At 41.0% G+C, this 22,229-nt stretch overlaps 1 protein-coding gene across 3 annotated transcripts; it reads right to left on the bottom strand.

The window, feature by feature from the left end:
* Positions 1–1,040: 1,040 nt before the first annotated feature.
* On the bottom strand, positions 1,041–21,252 carry ZNF507 (zinc finger protein 507). Of its 3 annotated transcripts, none has more exons than XM_030282176.4 (7): positions 21,160–21,252; positions 16,382–18,513; positions 15,163–15,268; positions 10,640–10,754; positions 8,299–8,403; positions 5,155–5,289; positions 1,041–5,031 (listed from the first exon to the last, which is right to left on the bottom strand). In XM_030282176.4, exons 2-7 carry the CDS (start codon positions 18,506–18,508, stop codon positions 4,668–4,670), a joined length of 2,952 nt encoding a protein of 983 aa, XP_030138036.4. In that variant the 5' UTR covers positions 18,509–18,513; positions 21,160–21,252; the 3' UTR covers positions 1,041–4,667. The 3 variants fall into 3 exon arrangements, with proteins under 3 accessions (XP_030138036.4, XP_030138033.4, XP_030138037.4); XM_030282173.4 differs by lacking the exon at positions 21,160–21,252 and adding an exon at positions 20,756–21,142; XM_030282177.4 differs by lacking the exon at positions 8,299–8,403.
* Positions 21,253–22,229: the final 977 nt, after the last annotated feature.

The following is a 22,229-nucleotide window of genomic DNA, read 5'->3' as shown; positions in this document are numbered from 1 at the left end:
AGCAATTCCAACCCTCAGCACTTGCCAGAGTTGTAGGACAGAGCGATGGAATCCCAGTGCTGTGTGCCAGGGCTCTGGCTCCTTTTTTCCCAATTCCCAGGGCTGCTCCAACCATCACGGGACCCTCGGTGCTGTCCCAGCCCCGTGTCCAGTCCTGCCTGTGGTCACACATGGCCAGGTCACTTATGGGGGCAAGAAACTTCTGAGGAGGCTCTTGTGCTTTGTCCAGCTGCAGTGAGGAAGGTGTTTTAGCCCAGTGAACAGGGTAATACCTGGATGGCACATCCTACTACAAAGAGCTTTTTTCCCAGGTTTTGCATTAGAGAGGATGTGAAAAAGCTGCATGACACAGCATTCTGTAGTGTTGCATCTAAACCCATTTGTAGTTCCAGCCTTTATTTCAACATATTTGGCCCAGGGCCCTAATAATAACAACAAGAAAATGGCAAAAGATTGCTTGTTTATGTAACTGTAAACCATGCTGATACCAGCAGTGGGAATCCTGGCCATACTCTCTCTTTTCTCCCCAGCAACACCAACTGACTTTATTTTTTCCTGAGAAAGATGGGAAGAAAAGCTCCAGCAAGGCCAAGAAATATGCTGTATATTTAAAAATAGGTTTCAAGATACATTTTAGCTATGTGTTGGAAAAGCAAAAGTCAATCACCTGAAAAAAAGCTGTTTAAGGCTTTCACTCTTATTTAAATCAGGCAAAAAATTCCTAGTAGTTTCATTATGAATTTTGAATTTGCAGTTCTTTCCTTCAGCATGGTGCCACCCTACCTGCATCCAGGCTTACAAATATTTTGACTTAATAGTTTCGTATTTCTTCACCACAGTTACTTTGATAAAACTTGTATTAGCAGTATTTAAACTAGTAATAACTAATACTAATAATTTCATACAAGAGTAAGAAATGGCAGTAAAGTATTTCAAATAATTTTTGGCTCAAACAGATTTCCCTCTCTCTAAACACTGGTTTAGTCTTTGGATTTTCCATATTCATATTTCATAGAGGCCAAATAAAAGTGACTAAAGCATTTAACAAAAAAAAGTTTATTACCAAAATACAATATTAAAGTCAATACGTGACAAACTCCTGTAAAGCAAAATAAATTATTCTACCATTGTACAGTATTCCAGAAGGTAGTTAAAGTAGTACTACAGACTTTGCTTCATCCTTCCAAAGAGTTGCCTATCAGGAACACAATCCTAGAGAGAGCTTAAGGCATGCAGCTTAATGTGCTGGATAACTTTATAAAACAAAACTCATCCTATTTAATAAGATACAGTATCAGAATTAACTGCAGTCTTTATATGTCAGTTTTCTAAATTTTTTTATACTTTGGCTATAAAAGCAGTGCCATAGTGTTACAATACCTTTTCTTAAAAAAATACATGTACCCATGTCCATGAATATCAAATGCAAATGTAAATTTCTATTAAATATATCTTAACAAATGTTACTTTGAGCACCAACTGTACATTTCTTTAAATGATTAAATAAGTGCTTATGAAAGAGGAAAATACAATAACTCCGACTGAATCCCACTCTATTTTTGCGGGTCAAGCATAAATTGGGAAGATGAAATATGCACCCATTTTTCAGTACAGCCAAGTATGAATGAAATTTGCTCTTTAGTGGAAGTACAGGCATTGCAAAAAAAGCTGCAAGGTACAGTTTGTATCACAGAATAAAATCTAATTTAAACAAACAGCAAGTGAATAGCTGATCACCTGCTAGCGCTGTGACCTAAGAGACAAAAATAGTTTAAAGGCTTAAAGAAATGGGAAATTTGCAGTGTTAGTGACTTTGAAATGTGCTTAAAACCCCTTACAAAACATGCAACCAGGCTAGCCATACACTTTCGAAAGCAGATAACCTGAGAAACAAATTGCTTTCAGGAAAACAAAGTATATAATTATTTCACATGCAGATCTTCTGACAAAGTCCATGGGAATTGTGAGTGGGTAACTAATTGCAAGCAGCATGGAGACAGCTAAAAAAAGTAAATCTCTGTGCATATGGGAAAGAATTCTTTGTTGGCATTTGTCAGGACTGATAATGGTTTTTAGAGGCAAGTAGCTTTCTGTTTTACAGGAACACATGGTCAAAAAGAACAGAGCAACAAGGTGGCAAAGAACAACTGTGAACAGACACGTCCTGCTTAGGAATGCTGTGCCACTGATTCCTGGTGCACATGTGGCTTCCACACACACCACACCTCTTCAGCTGGATTCAAGGTTATTGGCTTCTGAAATTTTGGTTCACTGCCATCTCCTTCTTAGCTTATGAGTGCAAGTTTTTCCTTTTTTATCTTTCATTAGCTGAGCAACTTAACAGAATTACACAAAAATAACAGTGTGGTAAATATTGTTTCTGTGAATACTGACTGGTAGTTTAGCATTACTAGGGATCTCGCTGTCCTTTGATTTTTCAAACAAATGGAAAGTTGAGCTATATTCCAGATGATGCAGTATTTTCACATTAATTCTATACTGAAGGTAAAATAGCAGTGTCAGTAAGACAATATGAATATCCCATTAAAATATCCCATTATCTCTGGAATTTGGGATAATGTAAATAAATAATGTGCTTTCCAAATGTAAATTCTATCTGTAGGAATATGAAAAATAACTATTAACTGAAAATAATGTATAATTTACTTCAGAAACGTAAAGTATCTCAAAAATTCAACACAGAAATGCTTTGACCTTATAGCCTAATTCTTCAAGTCAAATGTGTACTTTCTGCTAATTCATAAACAAAATAATACCTGTTTAACCCAAAAGAAGAAGTCAAATTGAGGAAATCTCTTGAAAACAAATATCAAATACACTTGAAGTCTTAGTGCTTTTACCCTGGCCTCTACATTTTGTGCTGCTTCATGAAGCTGTGACTTCTGTCACTGTTTTCTTTTCCTGGTTGCCACTTCCAGGCAGTGCTAGCACAATACAGACACTCCATGTGCCAGCCTCTCACATTTACAGCTGCAGCTGACTGCTGCTGCCAGAAGGGTGTAAATAAAGGAAGCAGAAACCACTGTCTTCCTGAGAGTAAGGAACTTTGTAAGTACTGAGCTACTAAAAATCAGGTCACTGCATGCCCGTGGCAGCACTAGGCAAGCTGCTGTGCACCTGCCACTCATTAGAAGCAGGAATACAGTTCCTGTATTCAGGAATGCCTGAGCTAGGAAGTTTCAATCTGGCTGCCAAAGGGCTTCTTGGAAGTGATACTACACTTAATGAATCTTCCAAAAAATTAAGTAGCCAACTTAATCAATAACCTCAACAAAGTTGCCAGGAAACCAGCCAGTGAAATAGTATTCCACATTGAAATACAGATGAGTATCTTCTACTGCCAACTCCTGTAACTGTAAAAACAGCAAACAAAAACCCCCCCACGCTGTAATTTTAGAAGCTGAAGGTTTTAAAAGGGTGAGATTCCTGTTTTTTTTATACAACAAAGTAATCCCTAATTCCCTTTATCAATCCATACTATAGGCACTAGTAAAATTTACTCAGTAAGTGACTGGATACAGTTTTGGCTTAAGACATTGTTTGCAATTTCTTTTTTTTTAAACTATGATTTTCTACAGGAAGATTATCTTTCAGCTCATAATTTCTACAGTTACAGCTCTGACAGACAAGTGGGAAATTTGGCCAGCCAGTGGCATTTCAACGATTGCCAAAGCACGTAGGCGTTTCTGAAAATCCCAATTTGAGCTCACCTACATCTTTTGGAATCTACATAGTTTTCATCTACATCACTTTGTGGCAATTATTGTTAATATCTTGTTCTCATTAAAAACACTGCTCATCCATACTGCAAAGTAATCACCACAAATGAAAAGTGACATTATAAGCTTTTCTTTTTTGAAATAATTCATCTGAACGTGTCAAGAAAACCATAGAGAAACAACAGGTTATTGTTATAAAAAATCTGTTAAGCACTATGAGTTGAAAAGATAGTTTTGTAGTTAGGATCCAATCAAACAAATAGTTATTAACAAAATGGTTCACTTCCTGGTGCTGTAAATTGAGGGAAAGGATGGCAGACTTTGTTGGAAAATGACTTGAGAGTTTGTAAAGCCTTAAAAAGACTGGGAAAAATGGAACTCCTGTGTGTGAATACAACACACACATGCCCTGGCCCACCTCCCCTCACCCCACCTTGCAGGCAGGGGGGTTTACCAGATCATATTGTAACAGTTCTATCTGATCTGTTGCCAGATCATCTTCCAAAAGAGAGGGTAAAAACCTTCTTTGCTGAATTACTTGGAAAACAACAAAAGAGGGAGGAAGAAAAAAGCTTTTCAAGTGATTCAAAGCTTTCACACCTTTGGGTTTTAAAGTACTGTGCTAATGCATTATTACTGACTAGTACCTGACAGGAAATGAAAAAAACCCAACAATCCTACATTCTTGGCACCATATAAAGAAGTAACAGGTTAAAATGGATCATTCTATTCTCCACACCTTATATTTATCTCTTAAATGATTCAGCAGTCCCTGGAGCAAACACTGGACTCCTACTGAAACAAGAACTCAGGATGGGAAATCAAGTTTTGCTTGCAATTCTTCTCTTTAGCAAGTTTCTCAGGCAAAAATTAGCAAAAAAAGAAAATATTCACTCTAGGAAATCCTCTCTTAACTTACTGCTTCACCTAGTTTGTATTCTGAGCCGTGCTGTGGTCTTTGTTTAGAATGATGTTTATGATTTCACCCTCATGTTCTTTCATATGATCCAGCAAATTTTCTTTGTTGGTAGACTCAAAACCACAAATGCAGCAGCAGAAGAGAAGAACACAGTATTCTGTGCCAAGATGGGGTAGAGTGGAGTTCTTTTCTAAGCTGCATGAGGTATTCATCAATGTGGGTTTTTCATTTTCATCAGAACCTGAAATTTCATTTGTAGTCTGGTTAATGGACTCTGTAAAAGACACCAAGTTGTCTGTACTTCCTAGTAGAGGTACTGTACTTTCATCTGTGCCTTCTAGTAAGGTTTTGTCAGTGAGCTGTCCTTGAAACCTGAAATAGTAATAAAACCCAAAACAAATATTAAAATATACAGCTGTTGCTTTTTGATGGGAGCTGTATTTTGAGTCAGGGTTGGATCTTTTGAAAGGTAACAGGACTTGACAGAAAACATACCTACTGCTTTGTGAAATTGCATCATTAATAGCCTTGTTCACTTGTTCATAGTTATAATTTTGGTCACTTGCATGTTTCCACATGTGGGACTTCAGGGATGGAGGATGGCTACATACATATCCACAGAGAGAACATCTGGGGGAAAAATGAGAAGGAAAAAGAGAAACATTTAGAAGTTAAATTTTCTAAGTTTAGTAATGGTTTAGTTCTTCCAAAAGGATGAATAAGCAGAGGAATCCATGTGAACCTTCTTCTTGGTCCCATTTTCAGTTTCATAACTGGGTCATGTTAGTTTGCAAAGTTTCATCCTGAAATGTAAGACTATTTTTAGGGTCTGAGAAGTTTCTAATATTTTATTTTAAATTTCCTAAACAACTGAATTGAAATCTTATCTGTTTGGCCTCATAAAACTGTTCAAACACTGCAGAAATGCAATACTTCTGCTGAGTGCAGAAACATGGCAGGGAGGTGCTGAGCTCTCTGCCATTGCTCTGAACCAAGCAGAAACCATGTAATTAGCACTAATTATGTCAATTGAACTAAATAAGTATTTTCTGGTATAGCAGGTATTAGTTTATGAAGAATCACAGATTTGTTGAAGTTGGAAGGGACCTCTTGAGGTCACACAGTCCAATCCAGCCCCTCAAGCAGGATCAGCAGGTTGCTGAGGACAGTGTCAGATTCTGAATATATTCACAGATCAGGATTCAGACAGATGATCATTTTCTCCATAGAGTTTTCCATCAGCTCTGGTACCACAAGACTAAATTTTCTATTTCCCTGTAAAACACCATCTTATGCAGTAAAGAATAAAACCTTGAAGAATAAATCCTATTCAGGGAGATGCAGTGTATATTTATGGACAGAAATAACCCAAGACTGATCAAATCCTGTATAACCCTTTTCATGCATGAATATACATCAGAGGAAGTTTTTTAATATGTTTTTTAAGATGATAAATTAGTCACCTCAGCATGAAGGAGATGAGTGATACTGAATGACATCACTTCAGGGCAGGATCTGTCTTTTTAAGTCTTTTGGATAAAAAAGCTCTATTGCTCAGCTGCCTTCTTCTTGGGAAGGCTTCAGTTCCCCAAATCCCATGGAAAAGATCAGAATCAATCAAAGGTGACCTTGTGCTAATAAATTATAACCAGGAATGCAGCTCTGCTCAAGCAGTGTGATCCCAGTGTGTTACTATGAGGAATCTGTTAAAATTACCACAGTGCAAGTCAGGTTTTGTACATTTTTAAGACCTTTTCAGAAATGTAACCTGGAAACACAAGAAGGCCTACATAAAACCACATTATACACTACAATTCAGTAAGGTTTTATGACTTTTCTTAATGACAGTAGGGCATAGTCCTTAAATGCCCTGCAAATAATCATACACAGAAACTATTTCTGCTCAGCAGAAGATTGCAGAGAACAGCAAAAACCTCCCAAGTGAGGTGAAAGCACAGTACATTACCTTGCTTATGGAGCAAGGTAATTCTGTCTTACTGGGCAACAACGGGTGTGTCCTTCTAGCTCACTCTTCTCTGGCATCCTATTTCTCTCTTTTCCTTCTAATTTGGAGCCTTACAAAGAAGATGCTTTCAAATATAGGTGAGTGTATTCTCAGATTGGGAATCCTAATATCTCTAATAAGGCTGTTATTAAAATACATCATTAGAAAAAAGGCAGACCTTATAGTAAATTTATAGATAAAATTAAGCCAAAATAATTTTTTTGTTAAACACAAAGATCAACAAATATTCTAATTTCATTTAATGTGCCCACTAGTCTCACCATATATATGATTTTCTGTGCCACTAACATTGCTTGGTCAGTGATTTCAGAACACAATGAAGCCACAGCCCAGTGTCCATTGTTAGTCCCTTTTAAATACTCTCATTTTTCGAAGCTCATTAATTTAGTCTAGTGATTTACTAATAAAATTTACTTTGCTGAGAACAGCATCTTTTGAGCCAAATACTGTTGACTATTTTAGCATACAGTTCAAATCAGACACAGAAACTCCAACAGCTTTTAGTATGCTGCACTACAGTTAATGATCATATGCTTACAGGATATTCAGCTATCTCCGAGAAACAAAATTATTTACCACCGAGTTTAGTAGTGGAAGCCTTTCAATTCCATAGCATGACCTGCCCTACTGCTTCATTTGTGCTGAATTATTAAACTTCACTGTTCAGGTGTATTCTACATTGATACACTGAGGAAACAATTCTCTTGCAGCTTTGGATAGACTAATTCCTTGGGGATCAGGGACCAAAGTGTGGAGGTTTCCAGTAATCCGTGGTAATACCAAGAGCAATACTGTGGGAAGTATGACAGCTGAGCAAATACAACTTAATTCTTCTAGGAACATTTTGGGAAAAATGCACTGGAAGTACTTTTAAATTGTAGAAGCAGCTTTTCTTGAGAAGAAACCTCGATATGAGTGTGCTTTATTTAGACCTTTCATATTGCCCTTAAAATCTTCCACTAAGAAATACTCAGAATACTCCTGATTTTCTTTCTTTTCCCTTCGCAACTTCTATTTTTTGTTACAAATTAGTAGTAGACAATTACACATATTTGTACCAACTTTCTCATATATCTATAAACCACCCAAATCTATGGACAAACTATAAGGGACACTCATCCCTTAATGGCTATTCATACTAAATCTCAACTAGGTGATGCCAACCAGCATTCCAACACGTACATGCAAAGGCTGTGCCTAGACTGGGATATTAAAGAAAGCCAGAGAACATTCCTGGATCCTGGAATTTACCTGTCTGTAATGTTGAATGCTAGAAGTGCCACGGCATGGTTTTGGCTCATACAATCTCCTAAACAATTCCAGGCATGCTTAGGTAACTAACAAGGATCAGAAACTACTTGCAATAGGCAGTTTGTGTGCAACCACCACATTCTGAACAGTGTCCCAGAGGGAAGTCATGGACATGTTTTATCAGGCAGCAGAAGCACGGCCTGGGAATGCCATGGTAAATCCATCAAAAAACCCCACACAACCCCAAACAACTCTGGACCAAAGAATGACTCTAGGAGGGAAGGGAACAGGATCTGAACACTGCTGGAATGTAACAAGACCCCCGGTGCCAGAGCTTTTGCCACATGAGCCCCGTTACATACTTGAACTGTTCCAAGAGCTGCACTGCCTGATGCTCCTGGGGGTGCTGCCTCATGTGGCACTTCAAGCTATTCATATTTGTGGTGGCGAAGTCACACACGCGACATCTGAAGAGACAACAACAAGTGACTGATCTGGCGATTCACTGCTGGCACTGCTCCAAACCCCACAGCTACCAGAATGCACAGGTGCCTCCAAAGGCCACAGCTGCGGGAGGACTAACCAGATTTACACAAGTCCAAGTTATGACGTTGAGCTGCTGTTGGGCAGTAAGAATCTCTGCAGCCCAAAAAAGCCTCCACCTTTCAGCAAGCATCACAAGGCTTACAGATTATGTTTCTTCCTGAAATCTGCCTCGTGCCCCTCTCCTGATGTGCAAGGGAGGTGAGGATGCATGTGGCTGGGTGCATCCCTTCCAAAGGCACAATGTGACCCTAAGAGCTGCAGGGGAGAGTATATGCTCTACTTAATGCACCAGCAATGTTCTCATGACATTCTAAAAGCCAAACCAGTAACAAAACACCAAGTTTCAGGGCTTTACTGCTGAAAATGAAGTCAGTGACACGGTCAACATGTTAAGTGCCCTAAGTGTGTCACATCATGCCATTCAATTTTTTTTCTTTTTACTTCTGTCACAATATCTTTGTACAAAACCAACACATAAAAGTCTTGATCTAAATTCAGTTCCATGGATTTAGATTCCAAAGTATTACACAAATTCCTTATTATTCATAAATATCAATATACTACCTCACAACCTTCTTGTATCTACCATATTAAAACAGAAACCACAAAGCTCAGCTAAAATTCTTATGTATTTGTTTGAACTTTAGGTGTTTCTTTTTTTCTGAAATGGTAAAACGTCCAGTTATAAAGTCTGTTCTATAGTGTGAAACAGTTTGAGACTGCAGCATACTTAGCCTAAGAATACTCACTATATTTTTGAAAGGATTTAATTGTGCAGTATTAAAATCCAGAACATATCAAATCTACAAAAACATATAATTTAAGGCTCAACAGCTTAGTTTCTAGCAAGTTTTGTCAAACAAATAATAAAGTATTTTTACAGCTCTCAAACAGGCAGCAATATAGTAGGTTGCTGTTTGAAGCTATGGAAGGGTTGAGGAATTCATGTTTCAGAAGGAGAAATACCATAAATACTGGATCATTATGGTTTTCAGACTGTGGCTCAAGTATCCTGCCAGGTTTTCAGATTTGTCTAAGGGGTTTATGAAAAAATAATAAGAGAAGCAAGGCAGATGGGTCTGTTTGTATTTAGCATGCAGCAGTCTGTATCACCAGTGGAAAATTTCCAAGGGTTCCTAAATCAAAACAGGCTGCTAACAGCAATTTGAAAACTACCACGTACAAGACACTCTACAGTATCTGCTGCTCCAACTTCACTAAGTAATAAATAATGGTAATAGTGAAGGTTCTGAGGAGAAAACAATCTATTTGTATTCCACACTTGCTCTCTGAGTAAATACCTCGTGAATTTTTGCCAGCATTATGGGATATCATTGTAATGCACAAATCAAAATACAACATGTCTTCAGGGTTTATTTATCCAAAAGAGAAAGTCCCTGGCTTGGCTCAGCATTTCAAGGTGTTGAGTTTCTAGAATTTACACTAAAGACTGAAGGTTACATTGCAGATCAGATCAAAAAATCTATTGACTCAGATCTATTTTCTAGCCACTAGAGAGGGACAGAGATCCACACTGAATAAGCACAACTTGAATTTGGGGGGATTTATGCAGCAACCAATAGGAAAATGCAGGATTTATTTTTTTGCTGGGGACCTCAGCAGTAGTATTACACGTGATTTTAGATACCCAAGTTCCTATACAAATCCATATGATACCCTTGTAGAAAACTTTTTAAATATGACCCTAAGTGAGTATGTTACTACTGTTAGAAACCAGTGAAAAATATGAGGCTCTTGGTGACAAGGGCAGACTGTCACACTCTGTAGCAGCTGATGTATAAAGCAGTAATGTGACAATGGAGAACATTTTCCAATAAAGCAAATCCAAAATTAAGTTAGGTGTGCAAGTGTTTTGAGAAATATATTATTACTGTTGGCCAAAGTCCAGTATTATAACAGAACTATCTTCCTCTCCACATGTGAATGCTTCAAACTGAAAACAAGCAGAAGACTGCCACAGCAAAAGATGCATTCTGGAAAAATGACCAAATCTTAATGACATAGTTTGAGTCAGCCAGCAAGTGTGTCTCCTTCAGCAATTTGAATTAAATAGTGTAATTGCAGTTTTTTACCACCACCTCTGGCAAGTGCCTGAGCAGTTCAGAGGCGCTGGCAGGTGAGGCAGCCAGCACTGACCTGTACGGCTTATCCGAGCTGTGAATGCGGCGGTGGTTCCGCACTCCCACGTAGGTTGTGCTCGTGTAGTCACAGACATCACACCTGAACAGCTTCTGGGCTGAAGACTTGCTTCCTATGGAAACAAAATCCATTACTGCAGAGAGCTGCACTCAGCCTTGTAAGGAAGTCTCAGATTATGATTTCATCGCAAGTGAACTATGAAAACAAATTTACATTTTAAAGCAAGAGTTTTGAATGTCGATAAAGATTTAATACTTTTAAAGTATTAAATAAGACAGCAGACACAGAAGTAATAAAGGAGTAGAAACCACATAAACAGTATGGTTTATTTTACTATACTGTTCTGCATTTGCCCTGCCATTTACAGGGATTACTAAAATTTGGGCAAAGTCTCCTGTGTTTCAGCAAAAGGTGATAATATGTGGGACTGCTGAACCCAGCAGTTTCAGTGCTTTGCAGAATGCATCGAATCAAAGGAAAAGACTGTGATTGAGAATGGATGAGTTTCAAACTGGCAAACACAGAAAAGAAAAGCAAAAGACCTCCCAAAGCCTCTAAATCCTCTTTCTCATCCAACATATACTAACACTTTTAGAAAGATATGAGATGATAAAAAAAATATTGACCAGATGTCTTAATAAATAATTTGGAATTTATCCAAATTACTAAAAAGCAATTGAAACAAAAGTAATTTTTCCTTCCAGAATGAAAAAGACTCTTGAAAAATTAATGGTTGCAGAGACAAAGGCTAATGACTCCTGACAGAGGAAAATGTGTGCCCACCAGTGCACAGCTGGGTATTTTTGAGATATAAGTGTGTACACTTTAACAGCCCTGTTCCTGTTCCCTCACTGAATAATGGGACTGATTTGGGTGAAGATATTAACATTTGGGAAGAGGGATGGCATTTTTTATACAGGTAATTTTCTCATTCCAGCCTATCATGCTGTACCTCATGCACTTTTTTTTAGGCTCAACTTTTTCATTATCAAAACAATTAAGAGTCATGATGGTAAAACTCTTTTAAGGAGACATTTCTTTTCCCACAGGCAGGCACTGAATTATGCTAAAAAGGGTTCTAGGTATATTATTCTGATGAATACAGTCACACAGCTTCAACAGTAAGGGAAAATTACAACTAATTAAACTTTCACTCCAAAATTTAGCACTTTTGGTTCAAGATGCAAAGTAATTAGGTAAGGTTGATAATCCCAGAGGGTTATTGTGAAGAATATATAGTATATAATATAAAATAAAATAGCAGTCTGAATGCAAAGACAGTGAAATAAAATCGGAATATTTCTGTGTGTACCAAGATAACTGAAAATATATTTCCTATATTTCATTTTAAAACATGACACAGTGCTCACTCTTCAGCATTCTTATAAGAAATAATATGGAAGTAATATACAACAGGCACTCTTTCCAAATCAACCTTAAAGCAAAATATATTAGAATTTTTCCTACAATATGCTCATAGAGTAAGATTTATTAGATTTGTTTTTCCTTTAATGTAAAAATTATCAGAACAATCCTAATTATTTACTTGGAGACTTTGGAATTTATATTTCTGCATTATTCTTTTATGAAAACACATTCATGTAGGAGACCTCAAGTGGATCAAGGACACTCACTGGGCTGCAGATCCATCCATGGGAGAGCAGGGGCTGTGCTCTGCTTGAAGGGGTTTTCCATCTTAAATTCTGCAGCTTTGGAATGAACTGCTTCCAAATGTATTTTCTGTTATGAATTTGGTATTTCAGTGGGCAGGCAGTTTAAAACCAACAGTATCTAATGAGATTTTTAAAGCATTATGCAAACATATTAGCTACAGCATAATTCTAAGATGCTCACACCCAGCAGCACACACTTAGGAGCAATTATTTATACCAATCACTACTTTATATTTATTCCTTCTACAAAATGCACATAAATTATAATACATCACATAATCTCTTGCTGTTACAAAATAGCACTCATTTCCCTCACCCCCACCACAGGCTTTTATTTCTTGTGGGTTTGGGGCCTGTTTTGCTTTCTGGATGGAGATTATCAGGTCTCCTACAAGTGAACATGGAAATGTCAGATCTTTGTTGCAGCAGCAGTAACAGGTGCTCCTGTAATGCTGCTTATTACCCTATTCCTTCATTATTAGACATTTACAATCTGATCATATCCAGTGTCATAATGCTCCTTTTAATTTATTGTACAACCATGATGAATAAAGAGACTTTTAGGACTAACCATTTCATAGACAAGAAATGAAACTGTTCCAGCTCAGGCATCTTTCACATAAACAGATGCTATGCCATAAACTTCTTTGTTTTGTGTCGCTTTATAGGGATGACATCTGTTTGACAAGAGATTGCTGTACTGCAGTGGTGCTGCAATTTGATTATAAATTGGTTCTGAAATAATTTAAGCATTCCACAGTATGAGTTAATAAAAGTTTAGAAGGAGAACTGTTTTCATTCAAGCCATATTACTAAATTTCATGTGGATTAAACAATTAAAGTGCATGGCTGGAACACTTATATATGGTAATAATAAGAAAAAATATTTATAAAAACGTTTCTAAATTAATTGAAAGCAGGCAGATTTCTTGAACAGGGGCTTCCCTTTCATGGAAGTCAAACTACAAAATCAGGTTGTAAAACAACCTCATTAAACATGCTAATTTCAAAAGCAGATAGGACTATTGATTTTCACATTACCAGTCACGTTACCTGGAGTTGAGCTCAAAAAGTACAGTATTTCTCCAAACCTGACACATTTCAGGCATTGCAAGGTAGTTATTCCCGTCTCACAGCATGTTTAGGAACACTGGTTTTCAGCACACAAAGCACTGTCAGAAGTAACAGTCCAAGCTGTGCTTGTAAATATTTGTAACTTGCTAAAGTATCAGTTTTATTTCCTAACGTTGCCATTAAAGCATCTGGGCTACTGCTTCTACAGAAAACTCCCACTATGTAATAAGGAACATTCCTACTCCCAGCAGACCCTCCCTGGCCATTTCCCTGTCTCCCCTGGCTCCTCTCAGGATTAGGTCCTGGGGATGTACTGAGCAGTACAGATCAATTTCCTGAATTTAAATGCCTTCTGCATTGATGAGAGCAAAATGGAGCTGGGAAGGGTCATTCTACCTGAGGTTGACAAGGTAATTAACTTTTAACTTGTATACTGAAAGCCAAAAAAGGAGGCAGTGTGAGCTGCAGAAGGCAAAGCTGGGAACTCATTCTGGTCTGACATGTACCAAGTTGTTTTGGGCAAACCATTGCCCATCCACCCTGGCTCCTGCTGGTCAGTGCCTTTTTTCACAAGAAATTGCCTCCATTCCAACAACTTTTGCACTCACTGAGCAGCTGTGGAGGAAAGAACAGAACCCAGAAATTTCCACAGCAACCTAAGTACTATTAGAGTGTACATTTTGCTGTCTAAACAAACAAGAGAGCACAGATAGGACAGAAAAGAGCTTTGTGCACAAAATGGGAATACTTCAGCTCACAGTTGTTCAGAGACTTATCTAATTACTAGTATTTATCCATAATGCTCTAAAATTGCAAAATGCTAATAATTACAGTGTTGCCTTCAAAATAAAAAGGCTGTAAATATTTTCAGTAGCTGTAACTTGCCAGAGAAGAGGATGCATTCACGCTGCAATGTTACATAGTGGCTCTCCAGGACACACAAGGGATTTTAAGGCTGCATTTTCTCCTAAACATCAGAATTTGGTTATTTTTTCCCCTATTTGATTACCTTAATGCCTCAAGAGTTTGCTGGGTTTGTTTTTGTTTTGTTCTTTTGTTTCTGTTTCTGTTTTGCAAACAAACCCTATTAAATTAGAAGCAGATACACAATTAAACAAACATGAGGCTCTAAGCAACCAGGTCTAGTGGGAGCTGTCCCTGCCCATGGCAGGGCTTGGAAAGAGAGGAGCTTTGAAGCCCCTTCCAGCTCAAACCATTCTATGTCTCTATGAAAATGCAGACCTACTGTTGCCCAGGCAACTCTTACAGATACAGGTTGCATATTTAGAATGTCTTACATTTGCCTCACTAGGGCTAAAATAAATTACTCACTTTGGACATTACCATAATTAAACAGAAATTTCTAAACTCAGAAGGGATGGCATTGTATGCATATGCTGACAGTAAACTACATTACCATGGTGACTTAAAAAAAAAGACTTTCTTTTGTTTAGGTCATTTGGAAAATACTATAGCTGCTGAAGAAAGGAAGGAGTGAAAAAAAGATTTTCTTCTTAAAAATCCAGAATAATATTGGACATAAGTTGTTTGTCATAAGAAGGATTTAATTACTGGGACTAAAAATATATCACCTAACAATAAACGGCACCTCAAAACTGACTGTGGTAAATTCTGCCCTCTGGAAAGAACATACATTTAAGGTTATGAACAGGCATGAAAACATTTTAGCATAAGAGATCTTAAAAGCAGTTACACAAATACAGCAAACAAGTAATGTTATGAGTGACTTTCAAATGTAAACATAAACAGTACCTTCTCTATCATCTGCTTCATTGGAAACTATTAGTTTGTTAGCTGTGGCTGTAGAGAACAGATCTGGAAGACTGTGTTGTTCTCTTTCATGATTTCGCAGCTGGCTCTGGAAAAAAACAGTTCCTAATGTTTAAATATATGCTACAAACATACAGTGATCACTTGGAATACTGCAGTCATCTGTGACATTGTTACTCAAGTTTTAACAACAACTGATATGAAATGCATGTTAGCATACACAGATTATCCCTTAGGTAATTTTACTGCAAACAAAACAAATAAATATCATGGATTAGTAACATAAAAGGACTGATGAGAGTGACTGAGAGGATTCTATGATTTGTGTTTATTTAGAAAATAGATTTCCTTCTTTCCCCATTGCCACAGACAAGTGGCCACAGTTCTTCCTCCAAAATGACAGTACTCCAAAAGCAGTATTAGATTAGGGACTTGTGTGAAAATTAACTCAATTTTCATATTGCCTACTGACTTAAGAATACACCAGTCCTGTTTCTACTTGTTTGGGGAGGACAAAGAGAAGAGAGCCTTTTGCTACCCTACCTGTATATTTTTTCAAACTGGGACAATAAATGTGGGAAAATTTGCATGACCACTGCTTCCAAGAGGTTGAGCTGTACAGGTGGGTACTGATGCAATCTGTTCTCTATTCCTGAGTACTGAGCTGAGTGCATAGGAACTCACTCACTAATTTCTTAAAATAGCAATTAGGAAAATGACAGAAATGTATTATTCTGCTCTGGTATGTAATCTTTCAAATCTAAGTTCTACAGAACATCCAGAGCTACAAAACAGCAGAAAAAAAAAAAAAAATCTGCTTCAATGTTACCCCGAGCTGCTACACTCACAAGAGGAAGGCATGTTTGAGTATTCTTTTAAAATTTCGGCTATGTTTCTTTGATGTTTCCATTTCTTCTTGCAGTTGCTATGTGTGAGCAGAAAAACAACACGATATTATGTCTGTAAGATAATTCTCAGGGAAAAACGTTATGTAAGGAAGCAAGGTTATTTCAGTGGGTAAAGCAGAATAATTACAGTTGAACTGTACATTCAGCACGCGCTGCTGGCAATAATCCCTAATGGTAATTACAACGAAGCCAGGGTGTCAGACTGAAATAAGTTAGAAAGAGGGATCACCAGTTATGAAAAAAGCAGCAATAGGTAATTTAGGGATTCTAGAGAGGACGGGGAAGAGCTTTACCTTGTAGTGGAAGGACTCCTCGCACTGCTTGCACTGGTACATGCGGGCTTTGCAGTGGTTGATCATGTGGCTCTCCAGGCCCTTGCTGTCGCCGGCGATGTGCTCGCAGATGGGGCACTGGTAGGGCTGGCGCTGGCGGTGCACCCGCAGGTGCTGCTTGATGTAGCCCTTGTTGCCGCTGCTGTAGTGGCACAGGCGGCAGCGGTACGGCCGCTCGGCGCTGGGGATGAACTCCACCAGGCTGCTCCCGGCCGCCGCGGCAGCGCCCGCGCTTTGGCACTGCGCGTTGTCCTGCAGCTCTTTCAGGATGTCGTCGTCAGAAGCGTTCTGGTCCGTCCTCTCCTTCAGTTTTTCAATGACAGTGAGCAGTGACATACTGATGCCCATTTTAATTGGTGCTTCTGATAACTCCGGTCTGTCTTTCTTTATCTCAACTATTGCACATTCACTTTGGTTTAAGCCGCCGAACTCCTCTGAAGGATCCTTAAGTGAGGACACCACTTTAGAATGAGCCATGCACGGGCCATCAGCTCCTCCCTGCCCTGCACCCGCATCCACAGCATCTTCTCCAGTCAGAGCCCTGAGACTGGACCGTGTCAGCTCCGCAGCTCTAATTGGCATTGTTACCAGAGCTTCTGCTGCTAAGGAGTGCAGTCGCAAGGACTCTGAATTTGTCCTCCTTCGTGCAGGGGGCACATTTTCATCAGCTGTTACATTTTTATTAGCGCTTAATTCGTTGTCTTTCTTCTCGGTGTTATTCCATTCTATTATTACTTCTTGAATTGCATCTGAATGATAAACTTCAGCAGGTTCTTCACAGGTAACAGAGGTCTCCTCTGAGATCAATTTTTTTTCGGTTTCAATGTCAGTGTTCATTAAGAATGGCTTTTGTAAAACACTTTCTTCAGCACCTGGCAAACGTTCTACTATGACATTAATGTGACCCTTTTTATTTGGACTACAACTGATGATTTTCTGTGCTGATGAAAGCAGGCTGTCAGTTATCAAATTGTCTGGTTCTGTATCTGATACAGTCTCCTCTACAACCTCTGTAGTAGGAGAATGCACCACGGACTCACTTAATATCTCTTCCTCTTTCACATTTGTTCCTGGGGGCGATTTACATGACAGCTGCTCAGAATTGCAAATCTGAAGCTGAAGAGAAGGCTCACTATGGATATCAAGTTCACTGTTTTCCACAGAAAGGACAACCGTATCCACACTCTGAGGTGTGTGAGTTACAACTGTCTCTGACAAGCTGGTGTTTTCATTTTCTTCCTCAAAGATGGGGTAGGAGCAGTCAACCTCCCCCGCGTGTTTCCAAGCGTGCGTTTTCAACATCCTCTGCTGACCGCAGGTGTACCTGCAAATTAAACACCTGTACATGCCATACTGCTCGTAGGTGTACCATTTCCTCCTACCCATTTCAGGCACAGGAGCAGACTGAGCTGTATCCTTACATTCCACATTTCCTGTCTGATCAGTCCCTGTTTTGACACTTCCTTCCACTGGCCCTTGCAGAAATGAACTTGTGACATTGACACACTGCTGTGCTTTTGTCTGGATGCTGTTTTTACCACCATTCTCATGGTGACTTTGGAAGTGGGATTCAAGTTCTTCTTGGCTTTTGGAGGCAAAATGACATTCTGAGCACATTAATATCACTTCATTTTTCTGCCCATGCTGTTTTATATGTTCTTGTAGAGTTAAGAGTGAAGGCGATAGAAAATTACAGAGACCACATTGGTAGCACGTCACCTTTTTTTTGCTTGGTGGAAGACATTCAGTCACAAAATAATCTGCTTGCAACTCTTCAGTCTTTTTAGCAGCAATCACCGAGAGCTCGATGGCCTTAGCTGGGATTTCACAGAGCTCAGCTGTGTCCAAGGACTGCGCAGAAGCCTCGGCATGGGAACGTTTCTTCCCTATTAAAAGGCACCTTTGTGATTTCTCACTTTCAACTATTTTGCTCAGCTTCTGGATAACGTGGATCAGGGGGTCAGTTTTGCATTTCCTCTGGTCTTCGCTGCTCTGCAGTGCTGGGCCAATGACTGTTTCAGAAATGAGCACAGCCTCCTGCTCCCCAATATTTGGCATCAATACTGCAATGCTGCTTCCTTCTTCCATAATACCTAGGAGAATGGGGGTCATAAAAATAAAGACTTATACCTGCACAATAATGAAATCACAGCCCAGTACTATTTACATTTCTCTCTTTACCAAACACAGAAGCCCAGTTCTACTAAACTAATAAAAATTTTCAGAATGGCGACAGAAATAGACAAAGATATTGGGACATTTAGTGGATGCTTTTCAATACAGCTGCACAGAATAATTCCAAGAGAGCCTCCAAGAGGCTACCTCCAAGCTGTACAAGGGTAAGAAAAGTATTTTCAAGTGTAAGCTGAATAACAGTGTTACAGCTATTCTCTTTTTCTTTACAAGCACTACACATTTGAATGCTAAACATTAAAATATCAATTGACAGTAACTGGCATACTGATGTTTAAAAGCACAGTAGGATATGAAAACATATTCCTAATGTACTTTGATGCATCAATGGTCCTAAAGCAAACAATATAATTTTCAAAAATAAGCAGTTTTTTTCCTTGAAATGTTAGAAGAAAGTAATTCTGGAATTTATATGCATTACTCATTTCAGTATGACTATTTTAAAGACCATTCAAATGTCAAATCATACTTCTCATTATAAATGTCATTTTCTAGAAAACTTATTAATTACAGCTACAATTACTTAATTGTAGGGAAAATCAAGCAGTACTAAAGTTATAAAGAGCAATTCTTCTCTGTTTTGAGGGGAAGCTACAGGCAGTTACTATTTCCAATTACCCCTCCTTTAAAAATATCAAACCATAAACCACAGGCAATAATGTGACAGTGTTGGAGGTCCAATTATAAGCCAATATACAAAAATGCACATGAAAACAAACTCTGTGATGTGGGCAGAACTGTGGGCTGGGAGGTGAAGGAACTGGACGAAAGTCTTACATTTAAATTTAGTTCTCTAAAAATGTCTAGAAATAACCAATTAAGTGCCACTACATATACACACATTTTATGCAAAATTTTTATATACTATGTATAAAACTGAGAACATAAAGAGATGAGGGATCAGTCTCCTTGAAAAATTATGCCAAGTACACTTGTGGATTTTTTTTTTTTTTGCAAGAAAGCTAAAGAAGCCAAATAAGACTTTACAGAACTAGTCCTAAAAACCCATGAAATCCACTAATTTATACTTGTGGAATTAGTGTACAGCATTAAAATGCACAGACACGAGAGCAAGGTCTGTGCTGCCCCTTTCCCACTTCAGAAAAATTCTGGGCATTACTACATAAATTACCTTCATCTGCCATCCAGCTTACAGTTCAGGTTATCATCACAGCTATCAATATAAGCAATGTTAAATTTTTAGTATCGTCTGCACCTCATGTTACATACGTCAAGTTGGAAACTATTATTTGAAACCCACCCTAATTCAGTTGTATAAAAACACTTCGGTGTTTGTTTCAAACTGTCTATAACATGTTTTGAAACCATCGTGAAAAGTCAACAAACCTGCTTTTTACCCTGAAAGCAGATTTAATGAAACACTCAAAGGAGTAATGTCTACTTGAAATATTTTCAATTGGAAAATGAGTTAAGGAAAATTGGTGCTACCTTAAATTACCTTCTGTACTTTTAAAACTTTTTAAGTAATGCTAAATAGGCAAATATTTTCTCTACCTGAAAATACTTGAAAGCAGCATAACAGCTAAGATAAAAAATCCTCGACAGAAGATCATAAAAGAAATATCCTGTTGCTATGTCAAAAAGGCAAACAGAGAGAGGACCTTGACCTCTATTTGGGATGTGTGGAGCTGATCCCCGTTACCAGATGCATAACTATGGTGTATATGTATTATGTCACTCCTTGCTTAGAGTTTAATTCCTACTGTTGCAGACTTTGGTTTTTAGAGGGATAGCAAGAACTGTGCACAAATTATCACAAAGTTGGAAGGGACCCACAAGGATCACCGGGTCCAGCTCGTGCCCCTGCACAGGACCAGCCCCAGAGCCAGAGGTGCCCCAGAGCCAGAGGTGAAGAGAGCGCTGTCCCCACGGCCCGCACGGCAACGGGAACGGGAACGCAGCACGGGAACGGGAACGGGAACGCAGCACGGGAACGGGAACGCAGCACGGGAACGGGAACGGGAACGCAGCACGGGAACGGGAACGCCGTGCCCAGGGATGCCAAAGGGACGCGGAGGGGAGGATGCAGCCCCAGGAAAGCGCCGCTGCAGCCCAGCCCAGCAGCGATGCCGGGCCGGGCGAGCGCCTGCGGGGCGGGAAGGGCCGAGCCCGAGTGCAAACCTGGCTCCGAGGGCGGCGCGGCGGTGCCCGGCCCCGCGGGCACGGAGAGCCCGGCCGGGCGGCACGGCCTGAGCCGCCGCGCTCCGGCAGCCCAGAGCAGCGAAGAGCCGGCCCGCCGGGCGGGGAGGAGGGCTGGGAGAAGGCGGGGAGGGGAAAGGAGGGAACGGAGGCAGCCCCGGGCCCGGGGAGGCTCCGCCGGGAGCCGCTGCCGCCCGCGGCTCCGCACATGGGCTGCGGCGCGGCGCGTCGCCCCGGGGCCGGCCCGCCGCCGTCACCGCGCCTGGAGCCCTGCCCGGCACCCGGCCGCCTGCTGCTGCTGCCCGCCCGCTGCTGCTGCTGCCCGCGGGCCCCGGGCGGTCCCGCCGCCGGCCCGCAACACACGGAGAGAGCCCGGCCAGCCTCACCTCCGGCAAGATGGCGGCGGTGGAGCCCGTGTCACGTGACCCGCGGGCCCCTGTCAGGTGACCGGCGGGGGGCGCCGGCGCGCGTCAGCGCCGCCTCCCGCTGCCATGGAAACCGTGAGGGGACCGGGACAGGGACCGGGACAGGGACAGGGACAGGGACAGGGACAGGGACAGGGACCGGGACCGGGACAGGGACAGGGACAGGGACAGGGACCGGGACAGGGACAGGGACAGGGACAGGGGAAAGGGACAGGGACAGGGGACAGGGACAGGGACAGGGACAGGGACGGGGACGGGGACCGGGACAGGGACAGGGACCGGGACAGAGACAGGGACAGGGACAGGGGACAGGGACAGGGACAGGGACAGGGACAGGGACGGGGACCGGGACAGGGACAGGGACAGGGACAGGGGACAGGAGTGTGTGTGTGAGTGTGTGACACGGGACAGGGGACAGTGTGTGTGTGTGTGAGAGTGTGTGACACGGGACAGGGGACACGGGACAGGGGACAGGGACAGGGGCAGGGACAGGGGACAGGGACAGGGGACAGGGACAGGGACAGGGGACAGGGACAGGGACAGGGGAAAGGGGACAGGGACAGGGACAGGGACGGGGACAGGGACAGGGGCAGGGGACAGGGACAGGGACAGGGACGGGGACAGGGACAGGGGCAGGGGACAGGGACAGGGACAGGGACGGGGACAGGGACAGGGGCAGGGGACAGGGACCGGGACAGGGACAGGGACCGGGACAGGGACAGGGACAGGGACAGGGACAGGGACGGGGACAGGGACAGGGACAGGGACAGTGTGTGTGTGTGTGACAGTGTGTGACACGGGACAGGGACACGGGACAGGAGTGTGTGTGTGACAGTGTGTGACACGGGACAGGGACAGGGACAGGGACAGGAGTGTGTGTGTGACAGTGTGACACGGGACAGGGGACAGGAGTGTGTGTGTGACAGTGTGTGACACGGGACAGGGGACAGTGTGTGTGTGTGTGAGAGTGTGTGACACGGGACAGGGACAGGAGTGTGTGTGTGTGACAGTGTGACACGGGACAGGGGCAG

Source organism: Taeniopygia guttata, chromosome 11, assembly GCF_048771995.1.
Source record: "Taeniopygia guttata chromosome 11, bTaeGut7.mat, whole genome shotgun sequence".
In the NCBI taxonomy this organism is placed as follows: domain Eukaryota; kingdom Metazoa; phylum Chordata; class Aves; order Passeriformes; family Estrildidae; genus Taeniopygia; species Taeniopygia guttata.
The sequence above is the reverse complement of the archived record's forward strand: the minus strand, read 5'-3'. Positions and strand labels throughout refer to the sequence as shown.

Bases quoted from the DNA above. Each gene is read 5' to 3' on its own strand.
- ZNF507 (XM_030282176.4), bottom strand. From the start codon at position 18,508: ATGGAAGAAGGAAGCAGCATTGCAGTATTGATGCCAAATATTGGGGAG. The intron at 10,755-15,162 runs GTACTGTTTATG...TTGTTTCCATAG, and splicing joins TGAAGCAGATGATAGAGAAG to GAAGCAAGTCTTCAGCCCAG. The intron at 5,290-8,298 runs GTATGTAACGGG...TTTTTCCCCCAG, and splicing joins CAGCTCTTGGAACAGTTCAA to ATGTTCTCTCTGTGGATATG.